The sequence below is a fragment of the Gymnogyps californianus genome, chromosome 13 (genome assembly GCF_018139145.2).
Source record: "Gymnogyps californianus isolate 813 chromosome 13, ASM1813914v2, whole genome shotgun sequence".
Taxonomy (NCBI): Eukaryota; Metazoa; Chordata; class Aves; order Accipitriformes; family Cathartidae; genus Gymnogyps; species Gymnogyps californianus.
The window spans coordinates 14,183,789-14,203,529 of NC_059483.1; the positions used below are offsets into that span (position 1 = coordinate 14,183,789).

A 19,741-nucleotide genomic window follows, 5' to 3' on the forward strand; every position below is an offset into this window, starting at 1 on the left:
TCATTCGGGGCTGATGCAGGAGTCAATCTAGGATGGCCTGGATGATCTCTCAAGGTTTCTCCCAGCCCTACATTACTACTATCCCATGAAATGGCTGTGGAGCAGCACAGGCTGCTCCTTCAGGGCACGGGCACAGACTCTGACCTGGTGCCTGAGCTCTCCTGGACTTCCCCAACGCTTGGGTGGCAAAGGCAGAGGCCAAGGCAAACCTGCATGAAGCCTCCCCTGCTGCGATGTTTGCCTGTGCCTTGCAAGGACTTTGCGTTATCCACCCAAGGAATGCAGGTCACTTTTACGCTGAGGTGGTCCGGACCAAGGGAATGCCCTGCAAACTCGGGGGGGAAGCACAAATCCCCGTGCTGTTACCAGAAAGCTGCCGGCTCACCCAGTGCTCCTGTCCAGCTTTTCCCAGAATGCAAGAAAACAAATAAAATCAATACAGCAGCACACTAGGGCTGTGTGGGCCCTGCTCTCTGGAGTGAAACGGAGGTTTCTGGGAAAGAGTGGGGTTCAGAAAGCAGTGCGATGCCACCGTCTCTGCTGAGCACCCGGCTTCAGGCAACAGGCAAAGCCCTTGTCAGAGCACCCTGTTCACAGCTATTTGCTGGGCATTTTAAAAAACAAAACCAAAACCAGTGACCCTGTTGAGATGACTGAAGACAAAGTTTTTCTGTGAGAAAGGAAAACCAAGGCTTGCTCTCCAGGTCTCAAGCCGCGGGCTAGAGGCAGCAGGCAGGCAGCGCTGTTGGGTAGGGAATGGCAGGGAGAAGCCACGGAGTACTAGTGGCCCAGCAAGTATTCAATGAATAATCCCAAACCGCCCCCAAGAGGCTGGGGCTCGGAAAGGGCCTCCCAGAAGGGAACACAACCAAAACCAAAAACCAAAACCCCCGCCAGATCCTATATGTTTTTCTTGCATTCACCATTAAGTCTCAGCTGGAGGGTCCAGGCAGGGGACCCTCGCCACGTCATGGGGCAGCCACAGGCGTAATGGGGAACACGTGCCTCCGCTGCGCCCTGGCGTGCGGGGACACGGGTGGGGGGGCTGCGGTGCCCCCTCCCACAGTGGGTGAGAGGCGCCCTGCCCCAGGGTGCTCCCATCCAGGCATCCGTGGGAAAAACACAGTTTGTGCCCAAGGGGATTGTGAAACAGGTCGAGTCAGCGGAAGGTTCAACTGGGTGACAGGCTCCTGGGGTGTGGGACACCCACAGCAGCACCCAAACCACAGTGCCAGACACCCCAAGCATCGCTCCGCCTGTCAGAGGATGCTCTGTGCAGGGCTGTGCTGGTGAAACCCCCCCACAAGGCAGCAGATGCTGTTATTCTCATTTGCTGGAAAAAAGGAAGAAAGATGCTCCTCCACTGCAGGCAAACATCTGGCTGCAGCTGTGTGGAGCAGGACCCACCCAGGTTTCCCTGGGTGCCCATGTTTCGAAGGCAACACATTTTCCCCTTCAGCAGCAGCTGGGCACATACCAAGCGCCTGGGACCAGCTGCCAGCAGCTCTGTCCCTCCTGCTCCCACCAGCACCCCGGGAGCAGGGCGACGGGCACCACCACAGACCTGGATGCTCAGCAGCAAAACAGCTTGCTCAGGGGCATCATTAGGTTTATTAGCAAGCCAGCCCTTTTGTGTTTTGCAACCTCTTTTCAGGATACAGTGAATCAGCCTTGGCAAGACCCATAACAACCAAGGGCCGACTCCTTACCTAGCTTTTATGTGAGCCTCTACCTCCATGAGCCTTGCCACCCAGCCCAGCCCCAGCACAGACCTGGTTTATTCACATAATTACAAGGAAAGCAACACTTAAAACACTGGGCAACAAACAAAAAGGCAAACTCCTCCCTCCTGCCATGCCAGGGCGCTCAGGCTATGCGCAGGCTCCCAGTGCCCAGTCTCGCTGTGACTGGGATCCAATGGTTTCCTTGTGGTTCCTCCAGCTCTGCCCACAGAATGCCCAAACCCACCAGGAGGAGCAGGAGCCTCTGCCCCTTCCCGAGCCCCACGCACAGCCCAGGAACACAGCCTTACCTGGTGGGTGACCAGGGCTCACTGGCAGCTCAGTGCCAAGGGGGCAGCAGCTGAAAACATGGGAGCAGCCCTTGCATGGCGTGGGGCTTTTCTGGCTCCCAGCAGGAAATGAGGGTTAGTGGGAATAGCAACCAGTGTTACTGGGTGTGCTTTCAGGTGTGTTTCCAGGTGTGGGCAGCTTCCCTCCCTGCCTCTCACCAGTGGGCTCAGCTGCTGCTACGGGGCCAGCTTGGGCACGGGCACAGCCAGAACGAGCAGCAGCCACCCTTGACTGTGCAGCCAGAGCAAGCTGTGGGTCAGCACCCAGACCCCCCCCCCACCCCAAATAGACCTGGGGATTTTTATTACTGAACCATGAGAGGCTGCAACGTGTGATGCAGATGCCCCGAGCTGCCCCAGCCCCTGCCTGCAGGTGAGAGGCCCCCTCCCATACCCCTGCGCTGCAGTAATTAATAGGTTTGCTGCAGCCACCATCACCTTGACCCATACATTACTGTAGCAGCAGGGTTGGGGTGCCATGGCAGGGCCTGGCAGGGGGATGAGGTGCCAGGAGGATGCTCCCCAGCCCTCCCTGCAGCTTCTCTGTCACACAAAGCAGCTGCCGGGCCTCGACAGTCTCCTGGGGAAAGGAGAAATACAAATACTTTTTCCTGGATATTGATGTAATGCTATTCGTAGCACATTATATGAATTCAGTAAGACTTGTAATTCCAGCTGAAATTGGTATTTAACACACTTCGAAGAGTTTTAAGAGGAATCTTGGTGTTTAAAACCTAACTCCCCTGCCCCTTAAGGTTTTATTTTGCTTCTTGAGTGTTTAGGGCCACCTCCTTTTAATAAAAAGAAAAAAGCAAAATTCATATTGTCTTTGAACAGATGCGACTTGAACCTTCCCTGTCTTCACCATCTCTCTTGACATTATCAAATATTCCTTGAGGCAAAACCTGCATCTCCCAGAAATATGGCGAGGAAAGAAGAAGCAGAGCAAGTCCCTTGTGCTGTGCATCATCCCACACCACAGCCCCCTTCTTCCTCAAAGGAAAAAATAATCATTGCACGGTGGACTCCTTAAATCATTAGATTTTAATAGCCATATAAATCCTTTGCATACAGCAATCTGTGGCATATGAGAAACCATATAGATACCCAACAACTTTTTCTGGCTTTTACCACATAAAACTGTCAGCAATTTTTTTTTTTAATCAACTCCTGTAGTAGAAACAATAGCCAAGCAATTAACAGCAAATTTCTAATTTTCTAAAAGAACAATGTTTCTTCTCTTAAAAACAGCAGAGAAGCTGACGGGGAGTTTCAGATATATGTACAGATCGGGGTACCTCCGAAAGACGGCGAGAAGACGGCTGTCAGCACCGCAAGCGTGCGTACCCAGTCTGCGAGGGGGCTCTAGCAGCACCCAGTGTCAACCCCCAAGGAGGGCTGGGGGCGACCGAGGGGTGACAGCCGCCTGCTGCTTTGCCTTTGAGAGGACCATGCACCGCCTTGCCCTCCAGCAGCCGCTGCTCCTGCCCGAGACCAGGACCAGCTCTCTCCCTCTGGGACACGTGGCGAGGGACCGCACCCGGGGAGGTGCAGGATCTGTCCCTGTACATCACCTTGCAGGCTGCAAAGCGTAGCTTGTCTGCATTGCCTATTTCTATCTACAATTTCACTTGGCCAGGAGTTATAAACCATCAAGAGGATGCACAAGCACACCATACGTTTCCACACCGCCGCCCAGCACCTCACAGGTGAGCTGCCCCCCTCCTCGCTGCCCAGCAAGCCCAGGAGCCTGCACCTCTGTGCTATTCGCAGACACAGCCCGCTCCCACCCCTCACGCCCGGTTTCGGTGATGTCAGCATTCGCAGAATTCACGGAATTCATTAAGAAAATCGTTATTTACATCAACGTGTTCAGCAGCGTACGTGGTAGAAGAGCTGAGACAAGAGTTCGCCCGAATTTGCTGACTCGCACTGCCCACAGGCTTATTGCTGACTTGGGCTCGGGGACCAAATTTCCCCGCGCGGTTTCCATCCCTCTGGTTCACACAACGGCAGCGAAGCTGCTGTCTACACCCCAAGTTTTCACTCGCTATGTTCACCCTCAGGGGGAACCATACCCTGGGCAAGGTGGGCTGTGCATGGACGCTGTACCCTGGGCAATGTTAAGGCATTACATATACACAGGAGCTGTTTGGGGATTTAAAAAAACCCGCTCAAAGTGTAAACATTTTTGCACATACAGTCATTGGACTTCCAGGCATGAAGTTTTCTGTTGTTTTCTGCATAAATCACGAGTTAAGGAACTACACAAAGAGCACTCAAGCAGACGCCTGGAGCACTGGGGTTCTCTTACAGCACGGCAGCATGCAACGCGACAGACTCTAAGTAGTAGAAATATTGTAAGTCTCAGTCCAGGACGCTTCCTCCTTCCTACGTTTCTTATATAGTTTAGGTAAATGTCATTAACAACTATGTGCCGTAGTAACAACTTGGGTAAGATGGGCGGCTGCATAAGGAGCTTCAGCACACTGCATGGCTAGCGCTTGGTGACTTCGGCTCATTCCTACTTTATTTCTAAGTAGAAAAGGGAGAGATTCTGCTTCCGTTCCTGTATCTACGGAGGTTGCTCAATGACCCCTAGGTCGCTGTGCCGGCGGTGCTATAGGTTTAGGTATCAGTGATTCTGCCTTCCTCAGGGACTTTGGCACATTCACCCCGATTTGTACAAGATCCCTGAGAACTTATCAAAGCTGCAGTACTTTACAATTTAAAAGACCCAGCGTGGGTGTTCAGCTCCCCGCCACGCTCACGCCTGCTTCTTGTTGTTGTCCATGCTGTGCAGCAGCGCCAGGAACTCCAGGATGAGGTTGGCCGTCTTGCGGGGCCGCTCCACCACCACCGAGTGCCCGCAGTTCTCCAGGATGTACACGTGGCAGTCTGGGATAGCACTCGCTAAAACACTGGCGCCAGAAACATCCAGGACCTGGATGGCAGGGGAAAAAATAGTCACTCCCACAGGCAGAGCTAGGTTTTGCTGGAGACCGTAGAAACCCCGTTGGAGCTGCCTTTGCAAGTCCAAGTGAGATGCTGAGCAGGGATGTGGACACGGTCCTTGTGATGCCAGCCCCATCCCGTGGTACCCATGCGTGGGGATGGGACAGGGAGGTTGCACAGTGCTGGTCTCAGCATGCAGCAAGGAACTCTCTTGGATGCTTTTTGGCTGCCAGCTCAGTGCAAAGGGGTCATTGCAAGCAAACGCTTGCACCTTTGTATTTACAGAGCCCTTTGCATGCCTGCAGCTTGCCTCCTTCCCCTTCCCACTCCTCCCACCATAACCAGCCCTATGAAGCCCCATGCCTTTGCCTTGCCGCCTGTCCACGAACAGCACAGGTCTCCCCAGTTGCCAGGACAACTCTTTTTGCTGCACTTTATTCCTCTTCCCAGCCCACGCCTGCCGCGGCGCTGGCACCTGCCCCTCGCCTGCCCCCTCGCCCTCCCCAGCCCCGGCTCTGCCCTCTCCTCCCTCCAGCCCTGCGCTGGCTGGCAGCTTTCTGCCCATCACCCTGCCGAGCCCCCATGTGCAAACCCATCGGGGATGGGGACACACGTGTGCCAGCTCCCCGCAGAGCAGTGCACAGCTCGGCAGCACAGCCCGTGCCATGCCCCCTTGGGTGGACACGGGCAGCGATGGAGACACAGTCCCATGGGAGAGGTGGAGCATGCCGCATACCTGGTCCTGCTTTCCCCAGATGACCTGTGTTGGTGCTTTGATCTTGCTCATGTTCTCATGGAGAGAGTGCCTGGACTTTTCATCCACAATTTCTAAAAACACTAGTGGGGGCAAGAGGAGAGTCAGTCGTACAAGGGGGATGCTTTGCCTTCCCTTCTCGCAGGGGTCCCTGCAGGCCAGCCCTCCCAGCATCCCCTTGGTGGGAAACCCAGGCAGGGGTGATGGAGAGAGCCCCAACAGGATGTCCTTGGAAAGGCTGAGTCCTGCACCGCCACCAAGCCCCTCTGCAGAGAGATCCTCCTCCAAGCCTGTCTCCTCATAGATATTAGTACTAATTAACCCAGCTGGCAGGATGAGGACAAAGCAGCAACCCCATCACCCGTGGGGGTGGCAGTGGGTTGCTATCAGCAACCGAGGTGCATCCCCAAATCTGTTAATGATGTCGCCCCCTCCCACCCTCAGCAAGGCAGCAGGGGGGTGCAGGGGACAGACAGCAGGGGACACGGGGCTGGGGACAGCCCATCCCCACGCCGCGGGGTCCGGCTGGAAAGCCTGGTGAGGGGGGCTGCCGCCGCGCACTTACGTTTCCGGTAAAAATCATTGTGTGGGATGCGAACGTCAACAAGGCCCTGGAGGATCTGCAGGGAGAGCAGAGGAGAGCTGCTGGGGGGGGACCCACGCCCTGCACGGGGCTGAGCGCACCCAAGAGCGCCCAAGAGCGCAGCAGGCGGCCGGGAGCGCGCCCCCGCCGCCCCGACGTGCCCTGCGCAGCCTGGCCCCGGTGCGAGCTCCTTCCTAAGCACGTCTGGCTGTCACAACTGTGCTTAAGTAATGTGTATTTCAGCCACAAGTATTTTTGTCTTTTATGATGCAAACCCGAATTTCTCCTCCAGGCCAGCTATCCACGGCCAGCAGGCTGCCTCAGCCATGACTGTGCTCTTCTTCCTTCTTTTATTCTTTTGCCAAAAAAAAGGTCTTGGCATTACCTTACATTTTTTTTTACTCTCCAATCTGCTCATCCAGACTTCCTAAGGAAAACGAGCTTAATGGCCAGCCCCTCGCCAAGTTCCTCTTACCTGACAATGAGGCGATTAACATTTCCATCGCTTTTGCTTAAAAAAAGCAGCAAACAAATCCCCTCCAGGCCGGACAACAGCTGCCTTAGTTATTTAATGGTTCCTGCGAGCCATATTTACTAAAAGGCCCTTCGACGTCCCATCCCGCTGCCAAAGACCTCACTGGAGGAGGAATTTCAGCAGGCGCTGCTGGAGGGCAGTGGGAAAAGTGAGTTTGAAGGGAAAGTGCTGGAAAGGTGCTGGGAGCGGGGCCAGGGATGTCCCGCCTGGGTGATGGGGGGATGGCAGCAGTGGCTCTGCTCCCGGCGTCGCCTTGGCTGCCACCATGCAGGCTCGGGGAGAAACAAACCTCCCCCCCCCTCCAAGCCCCCCCTTTCCCGGCCGCCGCAGCCAGCCCAGGCTCCTCACCTGCTGCGGCACCTTGAAGCGAACATAGGAGCAAAGCTTCAGCATATCCGCCATCTCCTCGGGAGTCGAGGGAATTAAAGGGATCCTGTCGATGCGTTCGGACTCTTGCAGCTCCCGGAGCTGCTTAATGAACTTGCTGTCAGTGGTACTCGGCAGGCCTGGGTCAGACGAGAAGGGGAGCACAAGCTAAAACCCGGACAAGACCCCAACAGCCCCAGCGACAGAGCATGGCTGTACTGATCTCCATCATCCCTGCCTCTGGCCTTCCACTTGCTCAAGCATTAAAAAAAAAAATTAAAATAGAGGGGGAGAATAAAATTTGTACATACAGCAACCTTAATATGTACCCAGAGGTACCCCAGCCTCCCTCCTGCTCCAGGGCTTGACACCACCAAGCCCCGCAGGCTGATGCAACACGAGGTGCATTCCCTGTAGACAGGCATGAATACTTTCACAAAAACTGTAGTGTTTATTTTTATGTGGACAGTGGATGCAAATACTAAAGCCCGTGCCCAGCCTGCTACAGCAAAGGGTCAGACAGAAAATTTCAGAAGCCCCATCCACATGCACCACTGCGGGGAAGAATCCCCCAGCAGCTTAACCCCAAACCTCTCTGCAGCCCCCACACAGAGGTTTCACATCCAGAAACACCTAGAGTGTTGGCCAACACTTCTCCCAGAAAGGAGGGGGAACCTTGCCGCCCCCAGAGCCTGGTAGCTAGGTAACCTTGCGCTTCGCTTCATTACTTATTTCTTATCTGGGAGCCGCTTTCCTTGCGTGGGAGGGCGAAGGAGCTGCTATAACAACCGGGACGCAGCAAAGCCCTCCCTGGCAGAGAAGCTCCCTGCCAAACCCCGCGTGCCTCCTGCAGCGTGTCATGCCCAGGCTCCCCCGAGGCCCCCGGCCAAGGGGACGGTGGGGATGGAGGGGTGCTGCACGAGCACAGGGACACCCCACTGACCTGTGCCCAGCCCCAAAGTGCTCTTCCCGCTTGGAGCACCCAAACGTGGGAGGAGCGAGCTCGCCAGCTTCCAGAGCCCCAGCCCTCTGGCACGCCAGGGCTCTCAAGCGGCCAGACCGGGGAGACTTTTCCCATTGCTGCCTGGGTTCCCCCTCCAGACCAAGAGGCTACAGATGTGGCATGTACAATGGCTGCCACCACAAGGGGAAACACATTTTCCTCCAGAGCAGGACTTGTCCCATTTGCCCTAGTCCCAGCTCTAACCACGGCACAGCGGGGCAGACTCCAAAGCCCTAGAGAAGAGCAGTCAGGACAAGGCTGTGATTTCTTCCCATGCCCTGGAAGTGCGCCCTACCAGAGATTTTCAGACCATACATACAAATTATTTCAAAATGCTTTGCACTAAAAGCCTATTTTGCCTCCAGCACTGCTCTGGGCTTTTGCACCAGCTCCTGCTTGCCCTCTCGCCATCTTGCCTCCCCTGCATTGCCCACCTGCAGGACAGATGAGGGTCAGGCTGCAAATGTCTTCTGGGTACTGAGCAGCATAGACGCCGGCAACGTTTCCCCCATGGAAGTGCCAACCAGATGAAAGGGCCTTCTGTTCAGCTTGATGCACTCCACGAACTGGCAGGGGAGCAGAAGGAGCATTGTTAGAGGAGAGAAAGCAACAGCGTGGGGTCATTAGAGAAATTTAACTCAAAAGCTTGAGGTCGGTGGCTCTGGCTGCCTGGGAAGGGAGGGAGCAGGGCTGCACAAAGCAGGGCTCACAGGGCTTAGCATCCCTCATGTCCCCACATCCCTCACATCCCTGCATCCCTCTGCAAAGGCGATGCAACGCTAGGGCATTACCTGGTGTATTCTCTTAGCTTGCCCGCTAATGGAGTAATCGTCCAAGGCCGAGCGGGTCGTGCCCTCGTGCCCGGGCAGGTCAACGCACACCAAGTGCAGGTTCTTCGGCAGGAACTGCAGAAATAAACCAGGGGCGGTTATGGCGCAGGGAAAGTGCTGTGAAGCCCAGGGATGGAAACTGGTGACCACGGGTGGGAGCAGGGGGGTTGCTCTCCTCCTGGCAGCCCCTGGTTACTCGTGCACCAGAATAAGTCAGCTCATGTACCAAGGATGACATGATGAGAAACCACGGGCAAGACTCGCTTCCCATAGAGGAGGCAGGTACGTACTGCTCTTCCCCTGCAGCTCTGCGTGTCATAGGGATGAAAGGGATCCAACAAGCAACAAGCACAGAGCTAAGGAGGGTGTTTCTAGCACGTTGCAGTGATCGTCACATCCCATGCATGCAACCGTTGGATCCCCACACCACCCTCAAGCCCAGGACCATCAACTCTCACTAAGTAGCAACATGATAGAAATGGAGTCCCACCTTGACTATAGACAGCCACATGTCTTTGTGGGCTGAGAACCCATGTAACATCAGGATGGACGGTCGGTATCCAGGTCTCCCTCTATAGGAATAACAAAACTGATAGTCATCGTAGTTTGCATATCTAACCTGCATACCCAAGGCTCGGCGCCAGTACCTGGAAACAAGGAGAAAACAACATCAGTGAGTGATGCAAGACCAGGGCCCAGCAGCAATATAAGCCAGGTGACAAGTCCAAACTCAGCCACAGATTTGCTAGTTTGCTAAGGCCAGTTAGGTTGGGCTCACATCAGTGCTGTCATGGCCCTAACTGGGACTAATTCTGAGCATCTGGTCCCTGGACCAGACCCCATGCTTACATGTGATCCCTTACAGGCGCAGTACCGGCCGCTGGCTATTCATGGCTGCACTGCAGATGGCTTGTGGAGATGCCCTGTTTGTTAAAAATTTCAAAAAATACCCGAAATAACTAATTTGCACAATTGTCTCAAGGCAATGGAAATGGGCCAAAATAATAATCCTAAAACTGAAAACACCCAAAGGTTGGTACGAGGAGAGAGGCTCACACACGGCAAGGCAGCGTGCAGGACAGGCAGGCCGAGGGAGGCACTTGTTCCAGGTGGGTAAGGTGAATATGTCACAGGTTTATTTGCGCACATCCTTGCAGCCATGGGACATGGCAACATCACACCATGGACATTGGATCCCAGCCAAAACAACCGTGTCACCCAGGAGCACCACAGAAACCCATTCCCCATATACGAACTAGATGATGTTTAAAAATTTATTTATACACACACAAAGGATTGGAGGCGACCATCCTTACACAGGGTCAAACACCCCAGAAGATACTAACCCCAGGGAAACCTGGATTATTCCTCTGAAAGCAGAGGCAGACAGCTCCTGCCAGTGCACGTTTGCAGCCTGCTCAAGGAGGATGCAGTGAAACTGCCAGCCAGAGGGGACCTGGGCAGAGATTATCGGTGACACTTTGGACATATGATGTGTACATGCAGTCCAAGACGGAGGAGCAGGCATGCTTCCTCTGCATTTCCCCTATGCTCAGATGTAACCCTTGTCAGAACAACTACCAGGCTACTCCTGATGGCCAAGATACCAGCAAATACTTTTATACGCGATATCAGAATTTATTTGAGAGACAAGAGCAAGGTCACCAACACTGCTGGGCTGTCCTAGCTCTCTGCCCACTCAAAGCTTATGCATAGTGCAATCCTCTTTTAGCATAATCCCTTTTTAGAGGGAGTTAGTGGGACTTAAGCAGCATCTCGGCTCTGTGCTGGTCCTACAAGGAGAGGTGCATTTCTCCCTGAATAAGTGTCTTAAGAGTCCTCGCCTCAAAGGCACTGGTGTAAACTACCGATGGGCAAGATGATAACATTTTTAGCAACTGATCCCGATGGATCAATTCAGCAGAAGGCAAAATAATCTGTGCAAAGCTGAACTGATCCCTCGCAAGGTGTTAACGCGCTTAGTGGCAGCGGCTAAACTGATTAACCCCTGGCGGCAGAGCAGGCAGAGCAGGCAGAGCAGGCAGGCTCTGGGGCCGGGGTCAGTGGGGCAGCCCTGGACGTCAGGCCTGGCAGGGAGGCCCATTAGCGGCAGGGGAGGAGCGAGGCCGTCGGTGATGGGAGCCCGGCGTGACCCTTGGCTACACTGGCTGAGGACACGCAGACCGGCGGTGAGGAGGAGGAGGGGGGCGAGCAGCGAGTGGTGGAGGAAGGGAGAAGCGTCCCCGGGGACCTCCCAGGGACATCCCAGGAGAGGTGCTGCTAAGCTGGAGCCGCACGGGGCTGAAAGGTGGGGGCAGCATGGCATGCTGCCTGCCCCCTCTCCTGCCTCTGCCGATGGGGAAACAACGATTTTGTCCCCAAAAAAGCCAACTCAGAAAGAAGCAAATAGGAAAGGAAGAGTAAAGTGCAATCCCGCTCTTCTCGCCCGCTGTCCCTAAGAAAAGAGGTGCCCATGAAACAGAGCGTCGCAGTTACCCCTGCAAGATGCCAATGCTGCCAGAAACGCTGGAAGAGAGAGAGATGGGGGCACTTACCCTTCAAAAGAAAACAGCCCTGCTGATCTCTGCTCACATGCTCCCTCCTTCAGCCGAACACAGATGGACCTACCCACAGTGCATTTTCACTCAGCCTCTAATTTGCAACCCCGAAGGACAAGGCAGCAGGGTCTACCTCCCTCTCAACCTGGCTCCTCAAAGCTCCCAGCATCAGCCCCATGTGCCTCCTTTGCTCTGTCCTGCCACCCCTGCCTGTGGCCCTCTGAAGGCTTCGCCCCAACCACACTCGCTCTGCTCTGGTGCAGCAGCGTTTCTCCGGCAATCGTCCTCTGAACCTGAGCCCATCAGGGTCCTCCCTGGTTCCACTGGTCGCTTGTATGTCCAAAGGAAAAAAAACACCTTTGACTGACAAACCCGGTACCGTCTGGACCTGCCCCGGGCAGCAGCTCGGACGTCCCCAGGGCAGGAGGCTGTCACACCGCCTGCTCTCCTTTGCAGAGCAACATTTGGCCTTGCAGGTCCCCACGCGATGTACAACTAGAAGAAATTCTCCCCCGTGCCGATCCAGTCGCTGGGGTTTTCATCCCATCCTCCCTCCTCTCTCAGCCCCCAGATGCTGTGATTAAAAGGTTGCTAATAAATGCGCTGTTAGAAACAGGCTTCATCACGCTGCTGCGTCTGAGTGCCGAGGTGGGCTAACGTCCTCCTCTCACAGGAGGTCACTTTGATTTGGAAACACCCTGTGAGGCAAAACTGCAGGAGCCACCATCTGCCAGCAGCATGTGAGGGCAGCCTGCTGCGCTGCCTGCTGCTGCCTGCGCCGGGCGATGAGACGATGCCCCAGGTTCTGAAGGGAGCATTATTCCAGCTTTCTCCTGCAACAAATCCAGACAGGAAAGCTGCCAGCGTGCTTATCACTGATTTCCAGGGACAGACAAGGACTGAAGGATGTAGTGCCTGCCTCCTGGTATCAGAAAGGACAAGGTAGATGTAAGGGGGTAAGGAAAAGCATCACTCCATCTTCTCTGATGCTCCAGCCCAGAAGAGAGGAAGAGAATGAGAAAAGCCTCATCCATAACTATTAGCGAGAGAAAAGTCCCTGCCTGCTGAGCAGGCTGTTAGCCAGGAGGGAGTGCGTGAGCCCAGGGAGCTGTGGCAGAGCCGAGGACGCCCAAGTCGATGGCTGCATTGGTGAGGTGGGAGGTCACCGGCCTGCCAGGGCTGCCAAGCTGGGGGGCGGGCAGCAACGGCGATGCTTTTCCCAGCCACAGTCCCATCCTTGGGGGAAACAACCCAGAAAGGTTCGGAGACATCCTGCGAGCTGGCACCAGGGGCAGCCTGGCCAGGAGCCCCTTGGCACAGCCCAGCCAAACCCCCCCGGGGAGCCTGTGCCCAGGGCCACTCTGGGACGGCAAGACACCAGCAGCCCAGCTGAGGCTGCCCCAACAGACATAAGCCTCAGCAGCAAAAATGCAGTAAGAAAATGCCATTTGCTTCTCCCAGAGATGCTTAAAGCTACACATAGCTGGCATGCCCCTGGAAAACCCCACCTCACCTGCTCCTATCGCCATCACGGGCAGGAACACCCACCTCCCTCCACGCTGCCTTGCTGCCCACGGGCTCTTCACAACAAGTCCCGTGCGCCTGCGTGTGTGCGGGGACCTGCTGGGGACCAGCAGTAATTCCACCCCCGTGCTAAAATGAGAGCAGCCCGGCTAATGAACTCACCAGTAGTAGATGCGGATGAGTGCTGAGGGCCAGAGGAGGAAGGAAGCCACGAAGGCCAGGATGGGGATGGCCAGGGTGCCTCCGGCAATGACAAACATGTTCAGCACATCCAGGTCCATGCTGCTTTTCACGGCCCGGCCTCACCTGCCCGCATTTAGGGAAGGATCAGTGGTTAAACACTAGAGACAATGACAAGTCGACGCTAAATGAGATCTCTGCTGCCAGGGAGAGAGGAAAGCGGCTCTGCGAGAGGCAAAGGATACCACTCAGGAGTGTGGCAAAGTCTCTTTCAGTTTTAAAACTCGATTATTTCTTCTGGCTTCTTAATGGATCTAACTATTGCAATGTTATCCTTGCAGGAGAGCACATCTCAAATGCACAATGAGCCTCCTCAACAGGCACGGACCACGTCTGGGGCAACGGGGTGTGATGTGGCCCTTGGGGCACTTTGCAGACGGGGAGGCACAGCCCCGCTCCCCTGGGTGCAGACAGCCTTTCCCTCCCGATGGCTGCAGGCAGGGCTGCCTCAACGCAGGCTCCACATTGCTTTTCGGAGGCAGGCGTCCAGCTCCAGCTCCCCTCCCCCTGCCCAATCCCAAATCCCTAGCACACAACCACTGACCTAGAATTGATGGCTTGAGCCCGGCTCTCATTACTGCTCCACACAGGCACCAACTAATCAAGGGAGCAGAGCCTATTAATGGGCTCGGGAACTGAAGGAAACAACCTGGCAGGGCGCTCTTTGGCGACCAGCCCTTATCTGAGACAAATTCATCCCCTCCCCCACATCCTCGCTCCTGCCCCACGGGGTGTTATGCACTTGCTGTCGATCACAGGTCCCCATCCCAGCTCCCGAGCATCCTTCGGACAAATCTCGGGGGCGGCAGGCGGAGGACACAGGGCGCAAGGGCGAGCTCTCACGCAACGCCGCGCTCGTCCCTGAACTCGCCCCACCACAGGCAGCTGGGATATATTTTTCTCATTAAGAGATTAAACCCTGTCGCGCACATATCTCCTCTAATTCCCCCCGCTGACCAACTTACGTCTCGCCCTTCCCTCGGCACGAGCTCTTTTGTCACACATTTATAAAACGAAACATCCTCAATGCCTGCTCTCCCACCAACCATCCCACCCCCATCACCACCACCACATTTCTCCGTGCCAGGACAGGCAGATTTATTTCTGCTTCCTGTAAGCCTCACGGGGGTATGTGGTATGTTGTATGTTATGCCATGAAGCAGGAACAGAATCGCCGCAGTCACATCCTCTCCCCCTCCGACGCTGTCACACTGGATCACATCAAACCCCCACGTTACACATGACCAAGAAAAACGGTTTACAGAACCTCTGAAGCAACAGCCAGGTTTGCCCTTTTCCCCCAGGGAAAATAGGAATAACTGAAATTTGAGGAATACTGTAAATATTTCCACCAGGCACCTCCTTAACAAAGCTAAACCTCATTTCCTTCTTCAAGCCTCAACAACACACTGTTATTCGTTTAATTAACATTTTGTAGAAAGATCTTTGATCTCTGCACGGCTTGTTCATAGATAAACACTTTGTGCAACGGCTAAACCTTGTACGTGAGAGCAGGGCTGCGCAGGAGCCCACCTGAGAGCACTTTCTGCCTTTCGCTATGTCACTAAAACAGGGAAGAAATTAAGCACAGAAAATCGCCATCATTCCCATCAGCGACCCATAACAAGAGCAGGTTGCAGCTAGAAGAAAGCACAGGAAAAGCTCAGGGTGGTGGGAGCCCCTGTGCTCCCTGGCGCGGGGTCACCACCTCCGCCTCCGCCGCCTCCACCGCTCTTGGAAAGCAAAACAAGACAGAGAAAGCCTTTAAAAAGCCCAGCTTACTTTGCAGAGATCCCCTCCTCCTCTCAGCACAGGTCCCACTCGCTGTGGGTAGCGGCGGCGTCTGAAAACACTGTCAGAAGAGGGAAAAAAAAGGTTAAAATCGCACTCCTACTTTTTCTCCTCCTTTCAGACTCGGTAGCCAGGCGAGATGGTGAGTTTGGGGTATTTAAGCCACCAGCTTCCCTTCAAGACGCCTCATCTTCACCTTCTGACCAACCTTTCCCCTGTTTATGTAAATAGTCTTTTGTACAATAAAGCTAAACAAGGGCACTTGTTCCAAGCAGGAACAAAGTGCAAGCTGCCATCAGAGACGAAGCGAAAGCCAGTGCAGCACGGCAGGGAGAGCCGACGCCAGCAGCCCCTGCCGCGGCAAGGCTGCACAGCACCCAGTGAAATGGGGCTCATGGTTGTGCTTCGGCTGATTACAGCTATTAGAACAAAGCCAGCTAAGCTGCTTCCCATCCCCTTCCTCTTCGTCTTAAATGTAATTTTCCAAGCGCTTTCAGTGCCCCTCAGAGCCTTCCCTGTGCGAGCCACACAAAATTACTGGAGAGGCAGGAAAACGCTGGCCTGAACTCACCGGCAGCTTTTGGCCGTGGAAATTCAAGCTGGAGGCACAGCAGGAGCCCCAGGGCCCCCCCGCACAAACGCCGGGGGCTTCTTCGAGCCAGAAGATCCCCGAGAGATCCCCCCTGCTGTGGCTGCGGGGCCGGGGCCACCCCGGGGGCTCCCATCCCCATCGTGCCAGAGTGTTTCGGCAGGGCCATGGCAGCCGCCGCTCACCATGTGAGCCCCGGCGCCCAATGCCAGCCACGCACACCCGGCAAGCCCCGCTTGGGGCCCCCGCCGGCCATGGGTGCCCGGAGGGGAGGATGCCTGGGGAGCCCTGCGGCGCGGCCGAGCCTCCTTCTGCGTGGGCAGAGCATCGCCACTGATTTCCATGGCTACCTCCAATGGAGGCGGTGGGAAGGAAAATGCCTGCAGGCCCAGCTCCACGGTTGGGGGCAGCCACCATCACCCCGGTCCCCAGCACCCCCAGCCCCATAAAGCCACCCCTGCACCCAGCAGCACTGCAGGGACACCAGCTCCCCACAGCCATGCAGGAGCACCCACAGTTCCAACCCTCTGCAGTGGTGCTTTGCCCAGGGGATGATCACCCTCCCTGCTGCACCGGTACCAGGGACAGGAGTGGGCAGCATTGCCCCAGGCCCTGGCACGGTCCTTTGCTACCAGCTAGAGAGACATTGTGGGCTTAAAAATAAAAGTGAGCCCCCTGGTAACAGCTGTAAGTCTTCAGACCGCAGCTCATTCATCACTTTGAGGTGCCCTGTGACCAAGAGTCACGGCAAATGGCCCCAAGCATTGCCACTGCTTCTTGGAAGGATCTCCAAGTACCTCATAAATTAGCTTGCAAACGTCAATTAGGCAAATCTGATAAATGCCATGTGATCACAGTGGCGATAAGGCCAAGCGGGCTGCACACCCAGCTGGGCACGGGATGCCAAACCAGGAGCATTGGTTCCCACGCCAGCACCAGAGCTGCAGGCACTAAACACTGCGGCCCCTGCGGCCCACCTGGGAGGACCCCCCAAACAAGCCACCCCAGGTGACAGGATGGACCCAGGTCAGATGCAAAGGGGAGGCTCCACGTCTCCACTTGTCCTCTACTTCCTCCCCTGTGCCAAATTCAAGCAGGGGCCTCATCACCTGCAAACAGAGGGGCCAAGAGGCGGGAGGGCACTGCGGGTTGCTTCAGAGGACAGCATGGCAATGACAGTCCCCAGGGCCACCGACCAAAGGGACAGCAAATTACTGTGAGCAAGGTTTGAATCCACATCGGTATTTTTTCTCTTTCAAGCTCCGTGGGTCACACCAGGGAGGCTGGAGAAGACCCAACGGTACAATTCAGGTGTATATATCGATTTTTTCCAAGCCCCACATAAGACGCAGCAGCAGCAGCACACCCCAGTGTGGGGGATCAAAAAACTGCATTTAGCTCAAAAAATAAAAAGCAATCCCAGAAATGTGAAACCAGCTGGGATTGTTACCCAGGGAGACAGGAGGCTCTTCACCAGGATCAGCATCTCCCACAGAGCCAGCCTCTCTGATGGGGCAAGAGCTGGCAGGGGTACCTGGGGGGGCATGTCGGTGGGCTGCAGCACAAAAGCCTTCACAAGGCAGAGAGGCTCGGCTGGGAAGGGGAGAGTGGCAGCTAACGCGCTGGGCAGCCCCCTGCCAGGCCAGGGAGGATTTTCACAAGGCAGGAATCCCACGTGTGCGCTCACTGACCAGATGTGCCAAAACCAAGGGTTGTATCGGGCTGTGCTCATCAGGACTGGGCTGCAAAACCAGGGCTGCTGCCTGCACTCGGCGTTTCGCTTACCGCTCCCTGTGCCCAGAGCAGCCCATGGCTGACCAACAATAGATTTTGAAACTCCGAATAGCTGAAAGCTAAGCAGCACATTCAGGCATACCTTAATTTTTCTTGAAGAGCTGAAGAAGAAGAAACATCAACCAATTTTAAGATCCCACTGCAGAAACGGGGGGCTTTGATGGGCCTCAGCGGCTGAGATGGGGCCCCCAGAAACCCTGACTCACACTGCTAATTGTGTAAGAAGAAAAATCCAAAACATGCAAGTAAGCCGCCTTCCCCTTGGCATCCTCAACAGCCAGAAAAATAATAGTGACCATAAACGATGACATAACTAATATTATGATTCCTTAGTGGTATATTTTGCAGCATGATCTTTTAGATACTAGCCACAGTGAAGTTATAATTTAAGATCTATTAATATTTGAAAGATCTCTGTCCATCAGCCAGCCAGCTCTCGGTCTTAATCCAGCCTCCGGAGGGCTGGGAGTAGGAAACATGCCCTTTCACCTTCATTTATTTATAGAAGGCAGAAATGAGATCATTATTTCTGCAGCGTAGTTTCAGAAAACGTGCATGTCTGACCCATTTGTATCTGTGCAACACAGCTCTTAAACGTGAGCCGGAGAGTCCGGGCTGGCCCCCAGCCCCGCTGCTGCACCCCGGGCTGGGAACACGCAGGGGCGAGCCGTCAGCGTCGCTGCCAGCCAGCCTGGGGACAAGGCGGCTGAAAAGCACAACCCGAGCAGGCTGTGCTGGCAGCCCGCCGCTGGTTTAGAAATTCATAATGTACCCGAGCTCCTTCCGGACCCCGTCGCCATCCCCATCCTTCCGCACACACACAGAGCAGACGATGCACGGCGCATCTGATGTCACAAGTGCGCCCGGACTCAGCCCTCTCCTTGGGGGGGTAGGAAAGAGTTGGGGAGGGATGGGGTAGGTGTACTGGGGGCCACCTCCAGGTCTCCTCTTCCAGCAGACAGCCCCTCCCCCCCCAAAGCATCCTCCTCCAGCAAAATGATGGCATCCTCCAAATAGCAGCGGCCGAGATGCAACGCCGCTCTCCTCCCCTTTGTGCCCCGTTTTCTGATTTTTTTTGGGGGGGGGATTTTAAGGCAAATTAATTAAATCTTAAAAATATATATATTTTAAATTATTTCTTGCATTTTGGCTTTGCTCCTGATCTCCTGCCCACTCTCTCTCCCCACCCCAAGCGATGCCAGGATTGGGACCGGGGGGGACGGGAGGGGGGGGCCCCGGACGCCGTCTCGGCGTCCGGGCCCCCCCCCCCCCCTCCCCCCTCCCGTCCCCCCTCGGTCCTGGCATTGCTACCGTCAGCCCCGCATCCCTCCCCCGCCTCTCACCGTGCCGATCCGAGCCGTGCCGGGCCGCAATGGCAGCGCTGAGCGGCGAAACGCGGCGGCTCCGTTGCGCCCTCCCTCCGCGCCGGTGCCGCTCCGCGGGGGCGCAGCGCAGCGCGGCGGCGAGGCGGGGATGCGGCGCGGCTGTGCGCGGTGCGGGGGGAAAGGGGGGATGTAGAGGGGATACAACTGGGTTGAAAGGAGGGTGAAAGGGGGATGCAATAGGGGTGTGAGGGGGGGTGAAATGGGGTGCAAGGGGGGGATGCAATAGGGCCTCAGTGGGGGTGTAAGGGGGGGGTATAAAGGAGCTGCAAAGGGACTACAAGGCGGCTACAACAGGGGGATGTAATGGGACTTCAATGGAGGTGCAAAGGGGGGATGCAATAGGGCTGCAGCAGGGATGCAAAGGGGGACATAATGGGGCTTCCATGGGGGTACAAGGACGGGTACAACAGGGGTGGAAGGGGGGCTGCAATGGGGGATACAATGGAGCTGCAACAGGGGGATGTGAGGGAACTTCCGCAGGGGTGCAAGGGCAGGTGCAATAAGACTGCAGTGGGGGTGCAAGGGGGGGACATAATGAGGTTTCCATGAGGGTACAAGGAGGGGTACAACAGGGGTGGAAGGGGGGCTGCAATGGGGTGCAAGGGGGGATACAGTGGAGCAGCAACAGGGGGATGTGATGGGACTTCAGTGGGGGTGCAAGGGAGGGATGTAATAGGGCTGCAGCAGGGGTGCAAGGGGAATGTAACAGGGATATAATGAGGTTTCCACAGGGTTGCAAGGTGGACACAGTGGCACTGCAATG

The 19,741-nt window shown here is 55.6% G+C and overlaps 2 protein-coding genes across 2 annotated transcripts in view; both read right to left on the reverse strand.

The window, feature by feature from the left end:
- IP6K2 (inositol hexakisphosphate kinase 2) overlaps positions 1–2,050 on the reverse strand; it is a 50,688-nt gene extending 48,638 nt beyond the window's left edge. Inside the window, exon 1 of the mRNA XM_050904634.1 lies at positions 2,033–2,050. The gene's annotated coding sequence lies outside the window, so the exon portion shown is untranslated. The remainder of the gene's footprint in view (positions 1–2,032) is intronic.
- Positions 2,051–3,825: 1,775 nt separating this feature from the next.
- Positions 3,826–18,961, reverse strand: ABHD6 (abhydrolase domain containing 6, acylglycerol lipase). Its single transcript, XM_050904628.1, is given in 11 exon segments — positions 3,826–5,015; positions 5,763–5,863; positions 6,346–6,400; positions 7,247–7,404; positions 8,702–8,779; positions 8,782–8,833; positions 9,059–9,172; positions 9,588–9,744; positions 13,342–13,485; positions 15,202–15,271; positions 18,937–18,961. Coding segments are annotated over 9 exon segments (1,011 nt in total). The 5' UTR covers positions 13,461–13,485; positions 15,202–15,271; positions 18,937–18,961; the 3' UTR covers positions 3,826–4,838.
- Between the last annotated feature and the right edge of the window lie 780 nt (positions 18,962–19,741).